We start from the raw sequence: 14,526 nt of genomic DNA on the forward strand, positions 1-14,526 counted from the left end.
AGTGAAGGGTTCAGAAAACCGCAAACATGTTCCCCATGTGGAATAAACTGATTCCTTCTCCATCCTCTAAAGTGTAATACAGGGAAATTCCGATGCTGCCCCAAGAAAGCTTTTGGGTGAGGGGAGGTGACTAATGCTGACGATGAACTGTGTGTGACAGAGATGCATCTGAGAGTTGTATGTCCCCATCTCCTCTGCCTGCTCTACCATTTTCCACCTCTACCTTGTCCCTCCTCCAGTGCAGAACCCAGTATATCTGTCTGGGGCCTCAATAACCTATCACAAAGGCACTACATACCTCCTGCATGAACTGCATTTTTAGGAGAGAACCTGCTGACCCACTGCAGGTGCTCCAAAACCAGGCAAATGGGTCAGGGGTTCCAGTGATCTAAACTACCCACCAGGAGCCCGAGTTACTCAGAATAGATGGATTAATTCTCTGCTGAGCATATGGGGTGTACTGGCCTGAGTGTGAGAAGGACACCAGCTGCTGTGCTAATTGTGAGCAGCAAGCTGCAGGAATGGATTTTATTGGAAAGGACTGAGTAGCAGAGGGAATCAGGTAGAATAGGAGGGGGAGTGAGCACTGACCTCCAGCAGCAGCATGAAACGTGTTCACAGCGCTCTAGGCTGAATCATGGGAATGCATCTTTAAGGCCTTGTTTGCACTGGACAACTGAATCATTTGAAAGAGCACTGTTTTGCACCAGTCGAACCACAAATGCTTCCATTTAGCCAGACTTTGGGTCTGCTGTAGAAGATGAGACTGGATGTGAATTTCTAAAGCTACTAACATGCCACACAGTTATTTATCTTGTATGTACTTACGGTTTGGGAGGAGGGATGGGAGAGAGACAGAAAGACAGACATGCCCTGGAATGAATCAATTTTTGGTGTAACTTCAGCGGTTAGCTAGAGGATCAATTCAGTTTACTGACAGTTGCAGCCATGTTCTTCACAACTGCACATGTAATATCCTAGCCTCAAGGGCTGGCTCACACACTCCAACCTCCTCTATACATGCACTACAAGTTCCCATAGCCCTCATGGAAGCAGCATTTATTTGGTGAGATGTTAATGTGGCTCTGTAGCCCAGCATTGCCACAGCCTGGACACATGGTGGGTTTGACATGACATTACTACAGCTGTTCTGCTACCTGGTGGGGTCTGAAGGGATGTGGCTGTGCAACAGGATTAGCAATAGAACATGATGGGGTTTTGCAATGCAGGAAGACTTAGTGTGGCATTGTTGCAGCACTGAGGCATGATGCTGGTTGACGCACTGTTTCCATGAAACAGCACAGGTGTGGGGTGAGGTTTTCTGTGACCTTGCTCTGTGGCAATCTTTGCACATAGTGGGCTTTGTGTTACCGTCTGACATGGGAGTGGAGAGGGGTGGGATCACAACAGGGCAGCAAGAGAGGGGGAGGTGGGTGAGGAGGGCAGAAGAGGAAGGTGGCAGGCCACAGCAGGGCTGCAGCGGGTGGGTGTGCAGGTAAGGGAAATGAAGGGGGCTATGGAGTGGCAGGGCTGTGGGAGATGAGGAATGCAGGTGAAGGGCATGGAAATGGGATGGGAGGGTACTCCATGAGGATGCAGGCGGGGGGCATAGAGGCAGGATGCACGTGGTGGGACATGGCAGGGAGGTGGGGGGATGCAGGTGGCACAGAGGCGGGGGACACGTGGGGGGGAATGGCAGGGCTGCGGGGGACACGTGAGGGGCACGGCAGGGCTACGGGGGTGCAGGCGGGGGGGCACAGAGGCAGAATGCACGTGGCAGGGCTGCGGGGGGTGCAGGCGGGGGGCAGGGAGGAGGGGTGCCCGTGGGGGGCACGGCAGGGCTGCGGGGGACACGTGAGGGGCACGGCAGGGCTACGGGGGGTGCAGGCGGGGGGGCACAGAGGCAGAATGCACGTGGCAGGGCTACGGGGGGTGCAGGCGGGGGGGCACAGAGGCAGAATGCACGTGGCGGGGGTGCAGGCGGGGGGCACAGAGGCAGAATGCACGTGGCGGGGGTGCAGGCGGGGGGCACAGAGGCAGAATGCACGTGGCAGGGCTACGGGGGGTGCAGGCGGGGGGGCACAGAGGCAGAATGCACGTGGCAGGGCTGCGGGGGTGCAGGCGGGGGGCACAGAGGCAGAATGCACGTGGCAGGGCTGCGGGGGTGCAGGCGGGGGGGCACAGAGGCAGAATGCACGTGGCAGGGCTGCGGGGGTGCAGGCGGGGGGCACAGAGGCAGAATGCACGTGGCAGGGCTGCGGGGGGTGCAGGCGGGAGGCAGGGAGGAGGGGTGCCCGTGGGGGGCACGGCAGGGCTGCGGGGGACAGGTGAGGGGCACGGCAGGGCTACGGGGGGTGCAGGCGGGGGGGCACAGAGGCAGAATGCACGTGGCAGGGCTACGGGGGGTGCAGGCGGGGGGGCACAGAGGCAGAATGCACGTGGCGGGGGTGCAGGCGGGGGGCACAGAGGCAGAATGCACGTGGCAGGGCTACGGGGGGTGCAGGCGGGGGGCACAGAGGCAGAATGCACGTGGCAGGGCTGCGGGGGTGCAGGCGGGGGGCACAGAGGCAGAATGCACGTGGCAGGGCTGCGGGGGTGCAGGCGGGGGGCACAGAGGCAGAATGCACGTGGCAGGGCTGCGGGGGTGCAGGCGGGGGGCACAGAGGCAGAATGCACGTGGCAGGGCTGCGGGGGGTGCAGGCGGGAGGCAGGGAGGAGGGGTGCCCGTGGGGGGCACGGCAGGGCTGCGGGGGACACGTGAGGGGCACGGCAGGGCTACGGGGGGTGCAGGCGGGGGGGCACAGAGGCAGAATGCACGTGGCAGGGCTACGGGGGGTGCAGGCGGGGGGGCACAGAGGCAGAATGCACGTGGCGGGGGTGCAGGCGGGGGGCACAGAGGCAGAATGCACGTGGCAGGGCTACGGGGGGTGCAGGCGGGGGGGCACAGAGGCAGAATGCACGTGGCGGGGGTGCAGGCGGGGGGGCACAGAGGCAGAATGCACGTGGCGGGGGTGCAGGCGGGGGGGCACAGAGGCAGAATGCACGTGGCGGGGGTGCAGGCGGGGGGCACAGAGGCAGAATGCACGTGGCGGGGGTGCAGGCGGGGGGGCACAGAGGCAGAATGCACGTGGCGGGGGTGCAGGCGGGGGGGCACAGAGGCAGAATGCACGTGGCGGGGCTGCGGGGGGTGCAGGCGGGAGGCAGGGAGGAGGGGTGCCCGTGGGGGGCACGGCAGGGCTGCGGGGGGCAGGGAGGAGGGGTGCCCGTGGGGGCACCCGGCGAGGCCAGGCAGGGGGCGCTGCGGCGCGCCGAGGCGGGGGCGGGGCTTTGCGGCCGGAGCGAGGCCCGGCTGCCCGGTGGGGGGATGGGCGCGGGGCTGGGTCTGTCACTTCTCGCGAGGCGGAACGGGGGTCACGTGGGACCGGGCCTCTGTCACTCTACGGCCCGTCGCGAGGGCCATGGCGGCGCCCGTGTACCCGGCCTGGGTCAGGCGTTTGGCCGCCGGGCGGCAGAGGCGGGCCCCCGCCGTGCGCCCCACCCGCCCCCTGGTGCTGGCCAACCAGGTGGCGAACCGCCGCCTGCGCCTGGGGGGTGAGTGCGGGGCCGGGGAGCGCGGGCCGGGCGGGGCCGCAAGGCGCTGAAAAGTGGGTCACGGTCCAACGCGACGTAAACCTCGCTCCTCCGGGGACGGGCCCCGGGGCGGCGGCGTCACGGGCGGCCTTTCCCTGGAGAGCGGGTGTCTGCCCCAGGGCTTCCCGCGGGGCGTTTCTCTGGCCGGTGTCACGCAGCCCCGGGGGCGGGCTCGGTGCGGCGCTCACGGGGCTCGTCTTTGGCCTGGGATCAGGGGGTGCGGGGCGGGCAAGGGGCGCGGAGTGTTGTCTGTGAGCTGCTGCAAGCCTGCGCGCGCGCACACAACACACACACCCACACACGGGAGAGAGGCTGCTTGTTGATCCATTTACTATAACATAAGTTTTTAATGTACGGTGTCTGAAAATGTTTGGCTTTGTAGGAGTGGCTAGCATGAAAATGTGGAGAAACACCGGTTTGGGTGGTGATGCTCCCTCTTCCAGAGGCTGTTCGCTTTTAATCTTTCTGAAACCCCCTTTGGACGGAAGAGGTTGCTGCTGGTGCAGTGTAGTTGTCTCTGGGTAGAGAATAGGGAATTCTTCTTATGTGAAGAACTTATGTAGGGCATGATCTATGCTGGGGCTCCATAAGAATGATCTGGTATCTTATGTTCTTAAATGCTGTCATGTAAAGAGAAGCATAATATAAAGACATGGCTACACTTGCAGATGTGGAGCCCTGTGAGTTAAACCAGCCCTTGGAGACCACAGCAGGGAAAGTGCTGCAGTGTGTTCACACTTTCAGCTGCAAGCGCACTGGCATGGCCACATTTGTGGCACTTGCAGTGGCACGGGGAGCAGTTCATTGTGGGCAGCTATCCCACAGAGCACCTCTTCCCATTCTGGTGCTGTGGCTTGTGGGAAAGGGGTGGGTGGGTGCGGGGCATTCTGGGTATTGTCCCAACGCCACGTGATGCATCGGTTCACATCCCAGCAATCCCTGTGCTTCCGTCCACGTTTGGTGCCATCTTTCAACGTTTTTTGTGCTGCGTGCTCTGTCTTCCCTTTCGGTCTGCGGGAATGGAACCCGAACTGCTGAGGAGTATGCTGATGGGTCTCGCCAGCACGTCATGAATTGCAGTCAAGTTACTCCTTAAGCTGCAAACTGACAGTGAGGAGTCCAACGATGATGTCGACTCGCGTAACGCATTCTACATGAGAGGTCTGTGAATGCCACAAGCAATGTCACCACAGTGGAATGCCACTTTTGGGCTTGGGAAACAAGCACTGAGTGGTGGGATCACGTTGTCCTGCAAGTCTGGGATGATGAGCAGTGGCTGCAGAACTTTCGCATGAGAAAAGCCACCTTCATGGGACTATGTGCTGAGCTTGCCCCCACCCTGTAGCGCAAGGACATGAGATTGAGAGCTGCCCTGCTGGTGGAGAAGCAGGTGGCTATTGCTGTCTGGCGTTCCCAGCTTCCAGATTGCTACCGATCGGTCACTAACCAGTTTGGAGTGGGAAAGTTGACCATTGGAATCGTGTTGATGCAAGTTTGCAGGGCCATTAATCACACCCTGCTCAGAAGAACCATGACTCTGGGTAACGTGCATGATATTGTGGCTGGCTTTGCACAAATGGGTTTCCCTAACTCTGGAGGGGCAACAGATGGGATGCATATTCCAATTCTGGCAACAGCCCACCTAGTCTCCGAGTACCTAAATCGGAAGGGCTATTTCGCTATGGTTCTCTAGGCGTTTGTGGATCACCATGGGCGTTTCATTGACATGAATGCAAGCTGGTCTGGAAAGGTGCATGACGTACACATCTTTCAGAACACAGGCGTATTCAGGAAGCTGCAAGCCAAGACTTTCTTCCCAGACTAGAAGATCGCCGTAGGGGAAGTCAAAATGCCCATTGTGGTCCTTGGAGACCCCGCTTACCCTTTAATGCCGTAGCTCATGAAAACCCTACACAGGGAGCGTTGACAGCAGCAAGGAGCAGTTCAACAACAGACTGAGTCGGTGCAGAATGACTGTGGAGTGTGCGTTTGGCCATTTAAAGGGCCACTGGCGTTGTCTGTATGGGAAGCTGGACCTGGCCAATGACAACATTCCCACGGTTATATCTGCGTGTTGTACCATCCATAACACTTGGGAAGGGTGAAAGATTCACTCAGGCATGGACCTTGGAGGCTCAACACCTGGAGGCTGAATTTGAACAGCCAGAGAGCAGGGCTATTAGAGGGGCCCAGGGCAGGGGCTGCAAGGATTAGGGATGCCTTGAGGGAGCAATTTGAGGCTGAAAGCCACCACTAATGTTTGGTTTCAGAGTAACAGCCGTGTTAGTCTGTATTCGCAAAAAGAAAAGGAGTACTTGTGGCACCTTAGAGACTAACCAATTTATCTGAGCGTGAGCTGTAGCTCACGAAAGCTCATTCATGGGATGCATACCGTGGAAACTGCAGAAGACATTATATACACACAGAGACCATGAAACAATACCTCCTCCCACCCCACTGTCCTGCTGGTAATAGCTTATCTAAAGTGATCATCAAGTTTGGCCATTTCCAGCACAAATCCAGGTTTTCTCACCCTCCGCTCCCCCCCCCCCCCCACAAACTCACTCTCCTACTGGTAATAGCCCATCCAAAGTGACCACTCTCTTCACAATGTGTATGATAATCAAGGTGGGCCATTTCCTGCACAAATCCAGGTTCTCTCACTCCCTCACCCCCCTCCAAAAACCACACACACACAAACTCACTCTCCTGCTGGTAATAGCTTATCCAAAGTGACCACTCCCCCTACAATGTGCATGATAATCAAGGTGGGCCATTTCCAGCACAAATCCAGGTTTTCTCATCCCCCCTCCCAGCCCCATACACACACAAACTCACTCTCCTGCTGGTAATAGCTTATCTAAAGTGATCATCAAGTTGGGCCATTTCCAACTTGTGCTGGTGAGGTGTGAGGGAGTGAGAGAACCTGGATTTGTGCTGGAAATGGCCCAACTTGATGATCACTTTAGATAAGCTATTACCAGCAGGACAGTGGGGTGGGAGGAGGTATTGTTTCATGGTCTGTGTGTATATAATGTCTTCTGCAGTTTCCATGGTATGCATCCGATGAAGTGAGCTGTAGCTCAGGAAAGCTCATGCTCAAATAAATTGGTTAATCTCTAAGGTGCCACAAGTACTCCTTTTCTTTTCACTAATGTTTGGTGCCTAGCACAGGAGTGAAGTGCAGTGGTTCCAATGTTAGTAGGAATCTGTATTTGCTATGTATGATGCACTGACTTGTAGTGCCTGGGCTATGGTATCTTTTACTTAATGCAATAATAAAAAATGTTTTCAATAGATGAAATTTTTGCCTTTGAAAAGAAAATTCATTCTTTGAAAAGAAACACAACTGCTTGGGAAACAGAAAGGGCATGACACATCTGTGCTGTGTGGGATGAGAGAAGGGGATGGGGTGAGGAACGGGACAGTCACAGATTTGCATATGTGCTGTTATCATACTCAGTCTTCCTGTCTGGAGTGCCATGCAATGCGTGCTGCACTTCAGGCTGGATAAAATGCATGGTGATGGGGGTTGAGTGCAGTGGGTAAGGGTCATAGTTTGCAGGGCTGGATGGTGAAACTACAGGTATTGGAGGCACCTGGCGGTGATAAGAACCTGGATGTTGGGGAAAGTGGGTTGGCGGTGACATGGGGGCACAAGGGAAAGAGTTTTGGGACAAGGGCTGCAATGGGAGGCGGGCGCGGAAGTGCTCCGCCTGCATTGCTACAAGCACCGATATCGAGTCCACTTGGCACTCCATGGTGCTTAGCAGCCGCTCCGTGCTTTGGTGCCGGCGATCCGCATTCTGCTGGCAGACCCTCATTTCACTCTCCCGCCACTCCTGCACTTTTTGATTTTCATTAAGGGACTGCTGCATTTACTTCATGCAGCATGTCCTCTTTGCTTCTTCGTGGACGCTTCCTGATTCTTTGGAGTTTTTCGGCCATTGATAAGGACGGCTGGGATCTGTAAAGCCAAAATGCAACATTTAACAGAGGCAGCATTGTTCACACCAGACAGAGCAATGATTCGGCCGTACTTAAAGACAAGTACAGTGTACACAATAGTAGAAGTTGCCCATACCAAGGCAAGCGTACATAACCCACAGGAGCCCTAAAATGGTGAGTAAGCACAGGGGCAAGGGAGACTGATGGTTTCACGGCCTTACTGTCCTCTGCGGTTCTGTGCCTTTGGGAGAGCCAACAGCTGCAGGTGGCCCCTATACTGAACACTGTCCCCGTATTTTCCACAGAATGAGTTAGTCCTGGAAGATATCTCGCTGCTGAGGGTGACCTGGGAAGCAAGGGAGGGTCTTCTACTACAATGCGGCTTCTGCCGTGGCCCATATGCACCTTGCCTGTGTGCAGCAATGGTTCCCCCGCCCCTCACGGCACAGTGGCGCAGACATGTTAGCTTTACTGGGACAAGGAGCACAGTAGCTCTGCCAAGGAACCTGCTCAAATGGATTGTCCAGCTTCTGCATGAGACCTTTGAAGAGATCACTGAGACTGATTACCGCGATGTGAGAGCACATCAATGCTCTATTCCACATCTAATCCTACATGCAGCCCTAACCCTCCTCGGCCCAAGAGCCTGCACCAAACAACTTCCTGCCCAAAATAAAAGCTGCTTACCCAGCACCTCCTCTGGTGTGTGTGTTCTTCCCCAAGCATCGTCTGCTGCGACTGGCTACCTTCCTCCTGGCTTGAAAACTGCTCCTGGCTGCATGCATCTAGGAATGACGGGCTGTCCCCCTCCTGCTCAGCACCCTCGCTCCCGCTTTCCTCCTCCTGCCTTGTTGAACTGGGCTCTGAAGTGTCCATTGTGGTCTTTGGAGTGGAGGTGGGGTCATCCCCGCACACCCCCCCCCCCCAAGTATTGCGTTCAGCTCTTTGTAGAAATGGCAGGTCGCAGGGGAAGCACCAGAGCAGCAGTTTGCCTCAGAGGGAGCAAATTCTTCACTTGGATCATTAAATACCCTAAGGTGCTCACTCAGTGTTTATAAAATATGCATAAGAAAAGTGTCTTTGAAACTTGGTAAGAACCCCCTTTTGGATAGATAGCAAAAGGCCAAACTGTTATTTCCTCAAATTATGGCCCTATTTTCAGGCAGCTTCTGGGGTATCCTGAAATGTGATGTGTGTTTGTAAAGTATGTTATGCACAAAACACTATGTAAATGCTAGAGATCATTAAGACTGATTGGATATCCGATAACTGCAATGGCTCAGATCTTTGGACTGAAAGGGTGCATAACATCAAAGTGATGCTGAGATTTCTTCTCTCCTGTGTTGTTGTTTTTTTTTTGCTCTTCTCCTCTCTCCACCTACTTGTTTTATCCCTCTCTCCTGAGAGTTATGCAACACAGAGGCTGTTAATATGAAATATTCCTGAGTAACTGAGATTTTTTACTGCAGTATCTCTTCCTTCCAGAGGCAACGTGTACTACAGAGATGTCATTACTGATGGCTTGCTGGAAGCAGAATGAGTTCAGCGATGCAGCTTGTGCCAAGGAGATCCAGACATTCTATGACTGTGTGGCAAAGACAGATGTAATTAAAGCCTCTTTGGTCATCTTAAATTAGTGGCAGGGAGGGAGGAAGCCCTCAATTATTCTTTTAGTAGTGCCAAGGACACTCAGTATGCAATTTAATTTGTATTGCACTGATCTGGGGGAGGGAGATGATCCACATTAGATCAGACACACATTGCTTCTTGTGTGTCGGAGAGCATTTGGATGTGAATAGTTACGTGTTTACCAACCTCTGATCAGTACAGCAGGTGCACTTTCAAACTAAACAGAAGTTGAGTAAAATGGGGGGTTAATGTCAGTTATAGTCTGATAACTATGGACTCTGCTGTGGTGGAGATGCAGAAAACATTGTTCCCCTCTACACCAAGAGAGTTTTGAATGAGGGGTGTAAACCTCTTGGTGCAAGAAGATCAAGTGATGTACAGTATTCTGTGCTATTAGTTCTGGGCTTGCCATTAGCCCTAATAAAGTGAGCTGCAGACTGATTAATCTGCTTTTTAAACTTGTGAGTTAATGTTGGTTCCTAAAGTTGGGTACATGTCTGTGCAAGGCAGGGGCCAGATTGAGAAGGCAGTGGGACTGGACTCCAAGCTCTTCCCACGAATCCCAGAATAGCTGGATTTTTCTGCTTGACTGTCTTCATAGTAAACAACCCACTGGGATGCATAAGGCAGTTATGTCTATTAAAACCATTATGCCCAAATTGTCTTTAGATTCAGATAAACTATGGTGGAAGGTTTGTTATGTTTAGAAATTTTATTTTAAAAAAAGGTCAGATACTTCAGAAATACCGAAGAGTCCGGTGGCACCTTAAAGATTAACAGATTTATTTGGGCATAAGATTTTGTGGGTAAAAAAACCCCACTTCTTCAGATTCAGGCTTATGCCCAAATAAATCTGTTAGTCTTTAAGGTGCCACCAGACTCCTTGTTGTTTTTGTGGATACAGACTAATACGGCTTCCCCTCTGATACTTCAGAAATACCAGAGCTGATAGACAACTGGTGTTCGTACAGTGTACCAGACAGTACCTGCTCAATCTGACCCTGGGCTTCAGAAACATTCACTTACATGTTTAGTGGTGGGATAGGTGGTCTTAATCTGTCACTGGAGAGCAATGGAAATCCAAACCTTCTGGTATTGAAAATGGTAATGAAAATTCAGAAGTCTTATAGAGCCATCCTTGTGATCATGGGGAACAAGCCAAAAAGTACTTCGCAGGATGAAGACCCCATGGAGGTGAAAACAGAGACATTTGGAGAAAGAGGAGGATCCAAAAGTAGTAAAGCAAAGTATAGACACAGTAAGACTGTGTTCCTACTTAAAGGAACACATTAATACTGACTAGATTTCAAATTTAAAAAACCCTCCTAAAAATAGTTTCATGTACTACATTTGCCTTTGTCATTCTATTCCACTGTGTGAAAGACTTGCATAAACAGGAAACTGACTAGATATGAAGCATTGTCAAATTACAAAGTAAACAAATTGCAAAAATAAAGAACAGTATTTTTAACTCCACACTAGTACTGTTTCAGTAAACCTAGAAGTTACTTGTAACAGCAGTAAACTAAAAAACTGAAAGATGTTTGGGGTTTTTTTAAGTTGACAGTGCCCTTTAACTTCATAATCTCAAATGAGAGAGGAGGTGGGTGAGGTAATCTTTTATTTGACCAACTTCTATTCGGGGGAGAGACGCTTTCAAGCCACACAGAGCTCTTCTTCAGGTGTGGAAAAAGTACTCTGTGTCACAGCTAAATGCAAGATGGAGAAGATTGTTTAGCATAAGTAATTAGCACATATTCTGAGGAACCATTCAAGGTAGACAGGTTTCAGAGTGGTAGCTGTGTTAGTCTGTATCAGCAAAAAGAAAAGGAGTACTTGTGGCACTTCAGAGACTAACCAATTTATTTGAGCATAAGCTTTCGTGGGCTAAAGCCCACTTCATCGGATGCATGCAGTGGAAAATACAGTAGGAAGATATATACGCACACAGAGAACATGAAAAAATGGGGGTTGCCATACCAACTCTAACGAGAGTAATCGATTAAAGTGGGCTATTATCAGCAGGAGAGAAAAAACCCCAAAACTTTTGTAGTGAAAAATGGGCCATCCTGATTATCACTACAAAAGTTTTGGGTTTTTTTCTCTCCTGCTGATAATAGCCCACCTTAATCGATTACTCTCGTTAGAGTTGGTATGGCAACCCCCATTTTTTCATGTTCTCTGTGTGCGTATATATCTTCCTACTGTATTTTCCACTGCATGCATCCGATGAAGTGGGCTTTAGCCCACGAAAGCTTATGCCCAAATAAATTGGTTAGTCTCTAAAGTGCCACAAGTACTTCTCATCCTTTTTTACATTCAAGGTAGAGTGGCCCATTAACACGTCTGCAGTCATAGGATTAAAAGGGGGGTTAGTGGGTTACAGATTGTTGTAAACCAGCATTTCTCAAATTGGGGTCCACGAGGGTACTCCAGGGGGTCCTCAGGCCCCCACTGTTTAACTGTTCCCCTGCCCCCCCCCCAACTTCTCCCCCTCCCTCCCACTGCCTCCTGCACACTGTTCCCTGGTGTGCAGGAGGTGCTGAAAAGGAGTGGGGAGGGGGCAGAAAGAGGTGGGGAAGGGCCTTGGGGGAAGGGGTGGAGTGGGGGCCGGGTCTGGGGCTGAGCTGGGGCTTTGGGGGTCCCTGAAAATTTTTTGATCAAAATAGGCATCCTCGGGTTACTAAAGTTTGAGAACTGCTGTTGTAAACCATAAATCCAGTGTGTCTTTTCAATCTATGACTTTTAGTGTCTATGAATTTAAGCTCCCAGGCTCGTCTTTTGAAAGTGTTTGTGCAGGTTTCCTTTGAGGGTGAGGACTCGCTGGTCAGATATAGAGTGATTGCTTTATGGAAGGTGTTCACTCACAGGTGATGGGGTGCTTTTGTCTTTTATCATTTTCCTATGTGACTTCATTCGAGAGTGTAGTGATTGTCTGGTTTCACCCACATAGGTCTTATTTGGGGCATTTAGTGCACTGGATGAGGTACACCACATGTTGTGTTTGGCATGTGTAGGATCCATGGATCTTGAAAGGTGCATGTGGGGGGTGTTGATCATTGAATCAACCTTGAATGGTCCCTTAGATTATATGCTAACTATTTACACTAAACAGACTGTTCCATCTTGCATTTAGCTGTGATGCTCAGAGTACTTTTCCCCACACCTGAAAAACAGTTCTGTGGCAGTTTTGGTCCAATAAAAGCTATTACCTCACCCACCTTGTCTCTCTAATATCCTGGGACCAACACAACTTCAGCTATGCTGCATTTCAAATAGGCAGCAGTCACTGGCTTCTGAAAGCAATCCTTAGGCGTATACAGGCAATTGGTACCATAACTCTCACTCAGTGGGCGGATGGTATGCTTTTGAAATGACTGTATCATTAGAAGTATTGCTGGGGTATGTGCACGAATCACTTCAGCAAATAAAAGAGGTTAATTCTTTGTGTTTCAGGTGGAGCACAAGAAAAGACTTAAACAGGAGGCCCTGGGCCAGATGGGAAACTTATCTCCAAAGACAGTGAACAATTTACTGAGAAGGTTCCCTAATATCACAGATGATTTTTAAAGGAAGACTTGCTTTTCCCAAGTAACTGGAGACCAGTAGCTGAAGCTGGTGTCATCTTTGGAGAAGAAGTTAAAAGTAGTGATCAGTGAGCATTTGGGGCTGATGGTGGCTGTTAGCATTCCTCAGGGGTTCTTGACTTGAACATTTCTTTGGGGTGGGGTCACTTTCTCCATTAGCTGAGATTGTTCTATGGGGTCACAGGGTCTTGTGATAACAGGATGGATGTTTGCTAAGTGTTACTCAGTCAGCCATAATGTGGTCTTGAGTTTTGCTTCATTGTGAAATAAAGCCTTATAAGGAATAAAATAAATTGTTTTCACAACTAGGATGTGAACAGTGCTTGTGTGTAAAAAGAAAAGGAGTACTTGTGGCACCTTAGAGACTAACCAATTTATTTGAGCATGAGCTTTCGTGAGCTACAGCTCACTTCATCAGATGCATACTGTGGAAACTGCAGCAGACTTTATATACACACAGAGAATATGAAACAATATGAAACAATAAGTGCTTGTGTGTGTTAGCACATGCAGCCTCTACAGCAAGCCTCCTGCCTGACTTGAGTTGCTGGTTCCTGACCCAAAATTGAGTTTAACTTACAATTGATTGTAATGGTAAAGGTGTGCTTCACCAGATGTGTATTAATCTTTCTTCTCTTAGTCCTTGACATTTTTGGACCTTCCATTAATCTATGAAGAATGACCAAGAAAGGTAGAAATTCAGGACCAACTCCCAGAGTAGCATCCTTTTTACCACAGAATACATTGGTGGGGGAGATATCAAATGTGACTTCCTCCGAAGCACTTCTAGTTTAGACCACCCGCTTTTCAGGGCAGGGGGGACGGACAAAGAGTTTGCCATGCTCTGTTCTCCTTAGCTGTACTACGGTAACATCACACAAGAAGACCCACTACCTGGCTTGGATAGCTTATTATAGTTGACATAACTTATGTCACTCAGGGGTGTGAGTAAACCACCCCCCTGAGCAACATAAGTTACACCAACATAAGTGCTTATATGCACAGTGCTGTGGCAGCAGGAGAGCTTCTCCCACAGACGTAGCTTCTGCCGCTCACAGAGGTGGGGTTTTTTTATGCCGATGAGAGAGTGCTCTCCCATCAACATAGAGCGTCTTCACCAGACGCGCTGCAGTCATGCAGTTGTGTCAGTACAACTGGGTCGCTGCAGCGCTGTATGTATAGACATGGCCTTAGTGGACAATAGAAAGAGGGAGGGGCGCATGGCATGGCATGGGTGTAACAGTAATAAGATAATGTTACCTGGATTCGTTTCTGTTACTTGTATTACAGTAGTGCCTAGAGGCCCCAATCAAGATCGGATCCCTGTTGTGCTATACAGTTTACTTACAGACAGTTCCTGCCCCAATCAGCTTATGCTCTACGTGGACAGGACAAAACAAGTGGTGGGAGAGGAAGCAAGAACAGAATGATAAAGTGACTTATCAAAGATGACACAACACGGGAAAGTGAGGAATTGAAAAAGGTCCCCAATTCCCAGTCTGTTCAATTTGATAGTTCCAAATTATCTGTGGTTTTCTTTAACTATAAGTTCATGAGCATTGGTTGCAGTGGATTGTCCCACAACCTAGCCAATATAAGATGGCAGACATTTCTTGGTGGCATCATGGGTCTTGAAGAGGAACCTGAAAGAGGATGATGTCCCTACCTGTTGGTCCAGGGAGGAAGTTCTGCATATAAGGGCCTGGATTTTGTGGTGCATTCTGCATTTCAG

The 14,526-nt window shown here is 50.9% G+C and overlaps 1 protein-coding gene across 1 annotated transcript; it reads left to right on the forward strand.

Annotated features, from left to right (window-relative positions):
- The first annotated feature begins 3,392 nt into the window (after positions 1-3,392).
- Positions 3,393-13,099, forward strand: CHCHD1 (coiled-coil-helix-coiled-coil-helix domain containing 1). The gene is made up of 3 exons (XM_073352864.1): positions 3,393-3,591; positions 9,064-9,182; positions 12,664-13,099. Exons 1-3 carry the CDS (start codon positions 3,459-3,461, stop codon positions 12,775-12,777), a joined length of 366 nt encoding a protein of 121 aa, XP_073208965.1. The 5' UTR covers positions 3,393-3,458; the 3' UTR covers positions 12,778-13,099.
- Positions 13,100-14,526: the final 1,427 nt, after the last annotated feature.

The sequence above is a fragment of the Lepidochelys kempii genome, chromosome 7 (genome assembly GCF_965140265.1).
Source record: "Lepidochelys kempii isolate rLepKem1 chromosome 7, rLepKem1.hap2, whole genome shotgun sequence".
Taxonomy (NCBI): domain Eukaryota; kingdom Metazoa; phylum Chordata; order Testudines; family Cheloniidae; genus Lepidochelys; species Lepidochelys kempii.

Bases quoted from the DNA above. Each gene is read 5' to 3' on its own strand.
- CHCHD1 (XM_073352864.1), top strand. From the start codon at position 3,459: ATGGCGGCGCCCGTGTACCCGGCCTGGGTCAGGCGTTTGGCCGCCGGG. The intron at 3,592-9,063 runs GTGAGTGCGGGG...TCTTCCTTCCAG, and splicing joins CCGCCGCCTGCGCCTGGGGG to AGGCAACGTGTACTACAGAG. The intron at 9,183-12,663 runs GTAATTAAAGCC...TTTGTGTTTCAG, and splicing joins ACTGTGTGGCAAAGACAGAT to GTGGAGCACAAGAAAAGACT.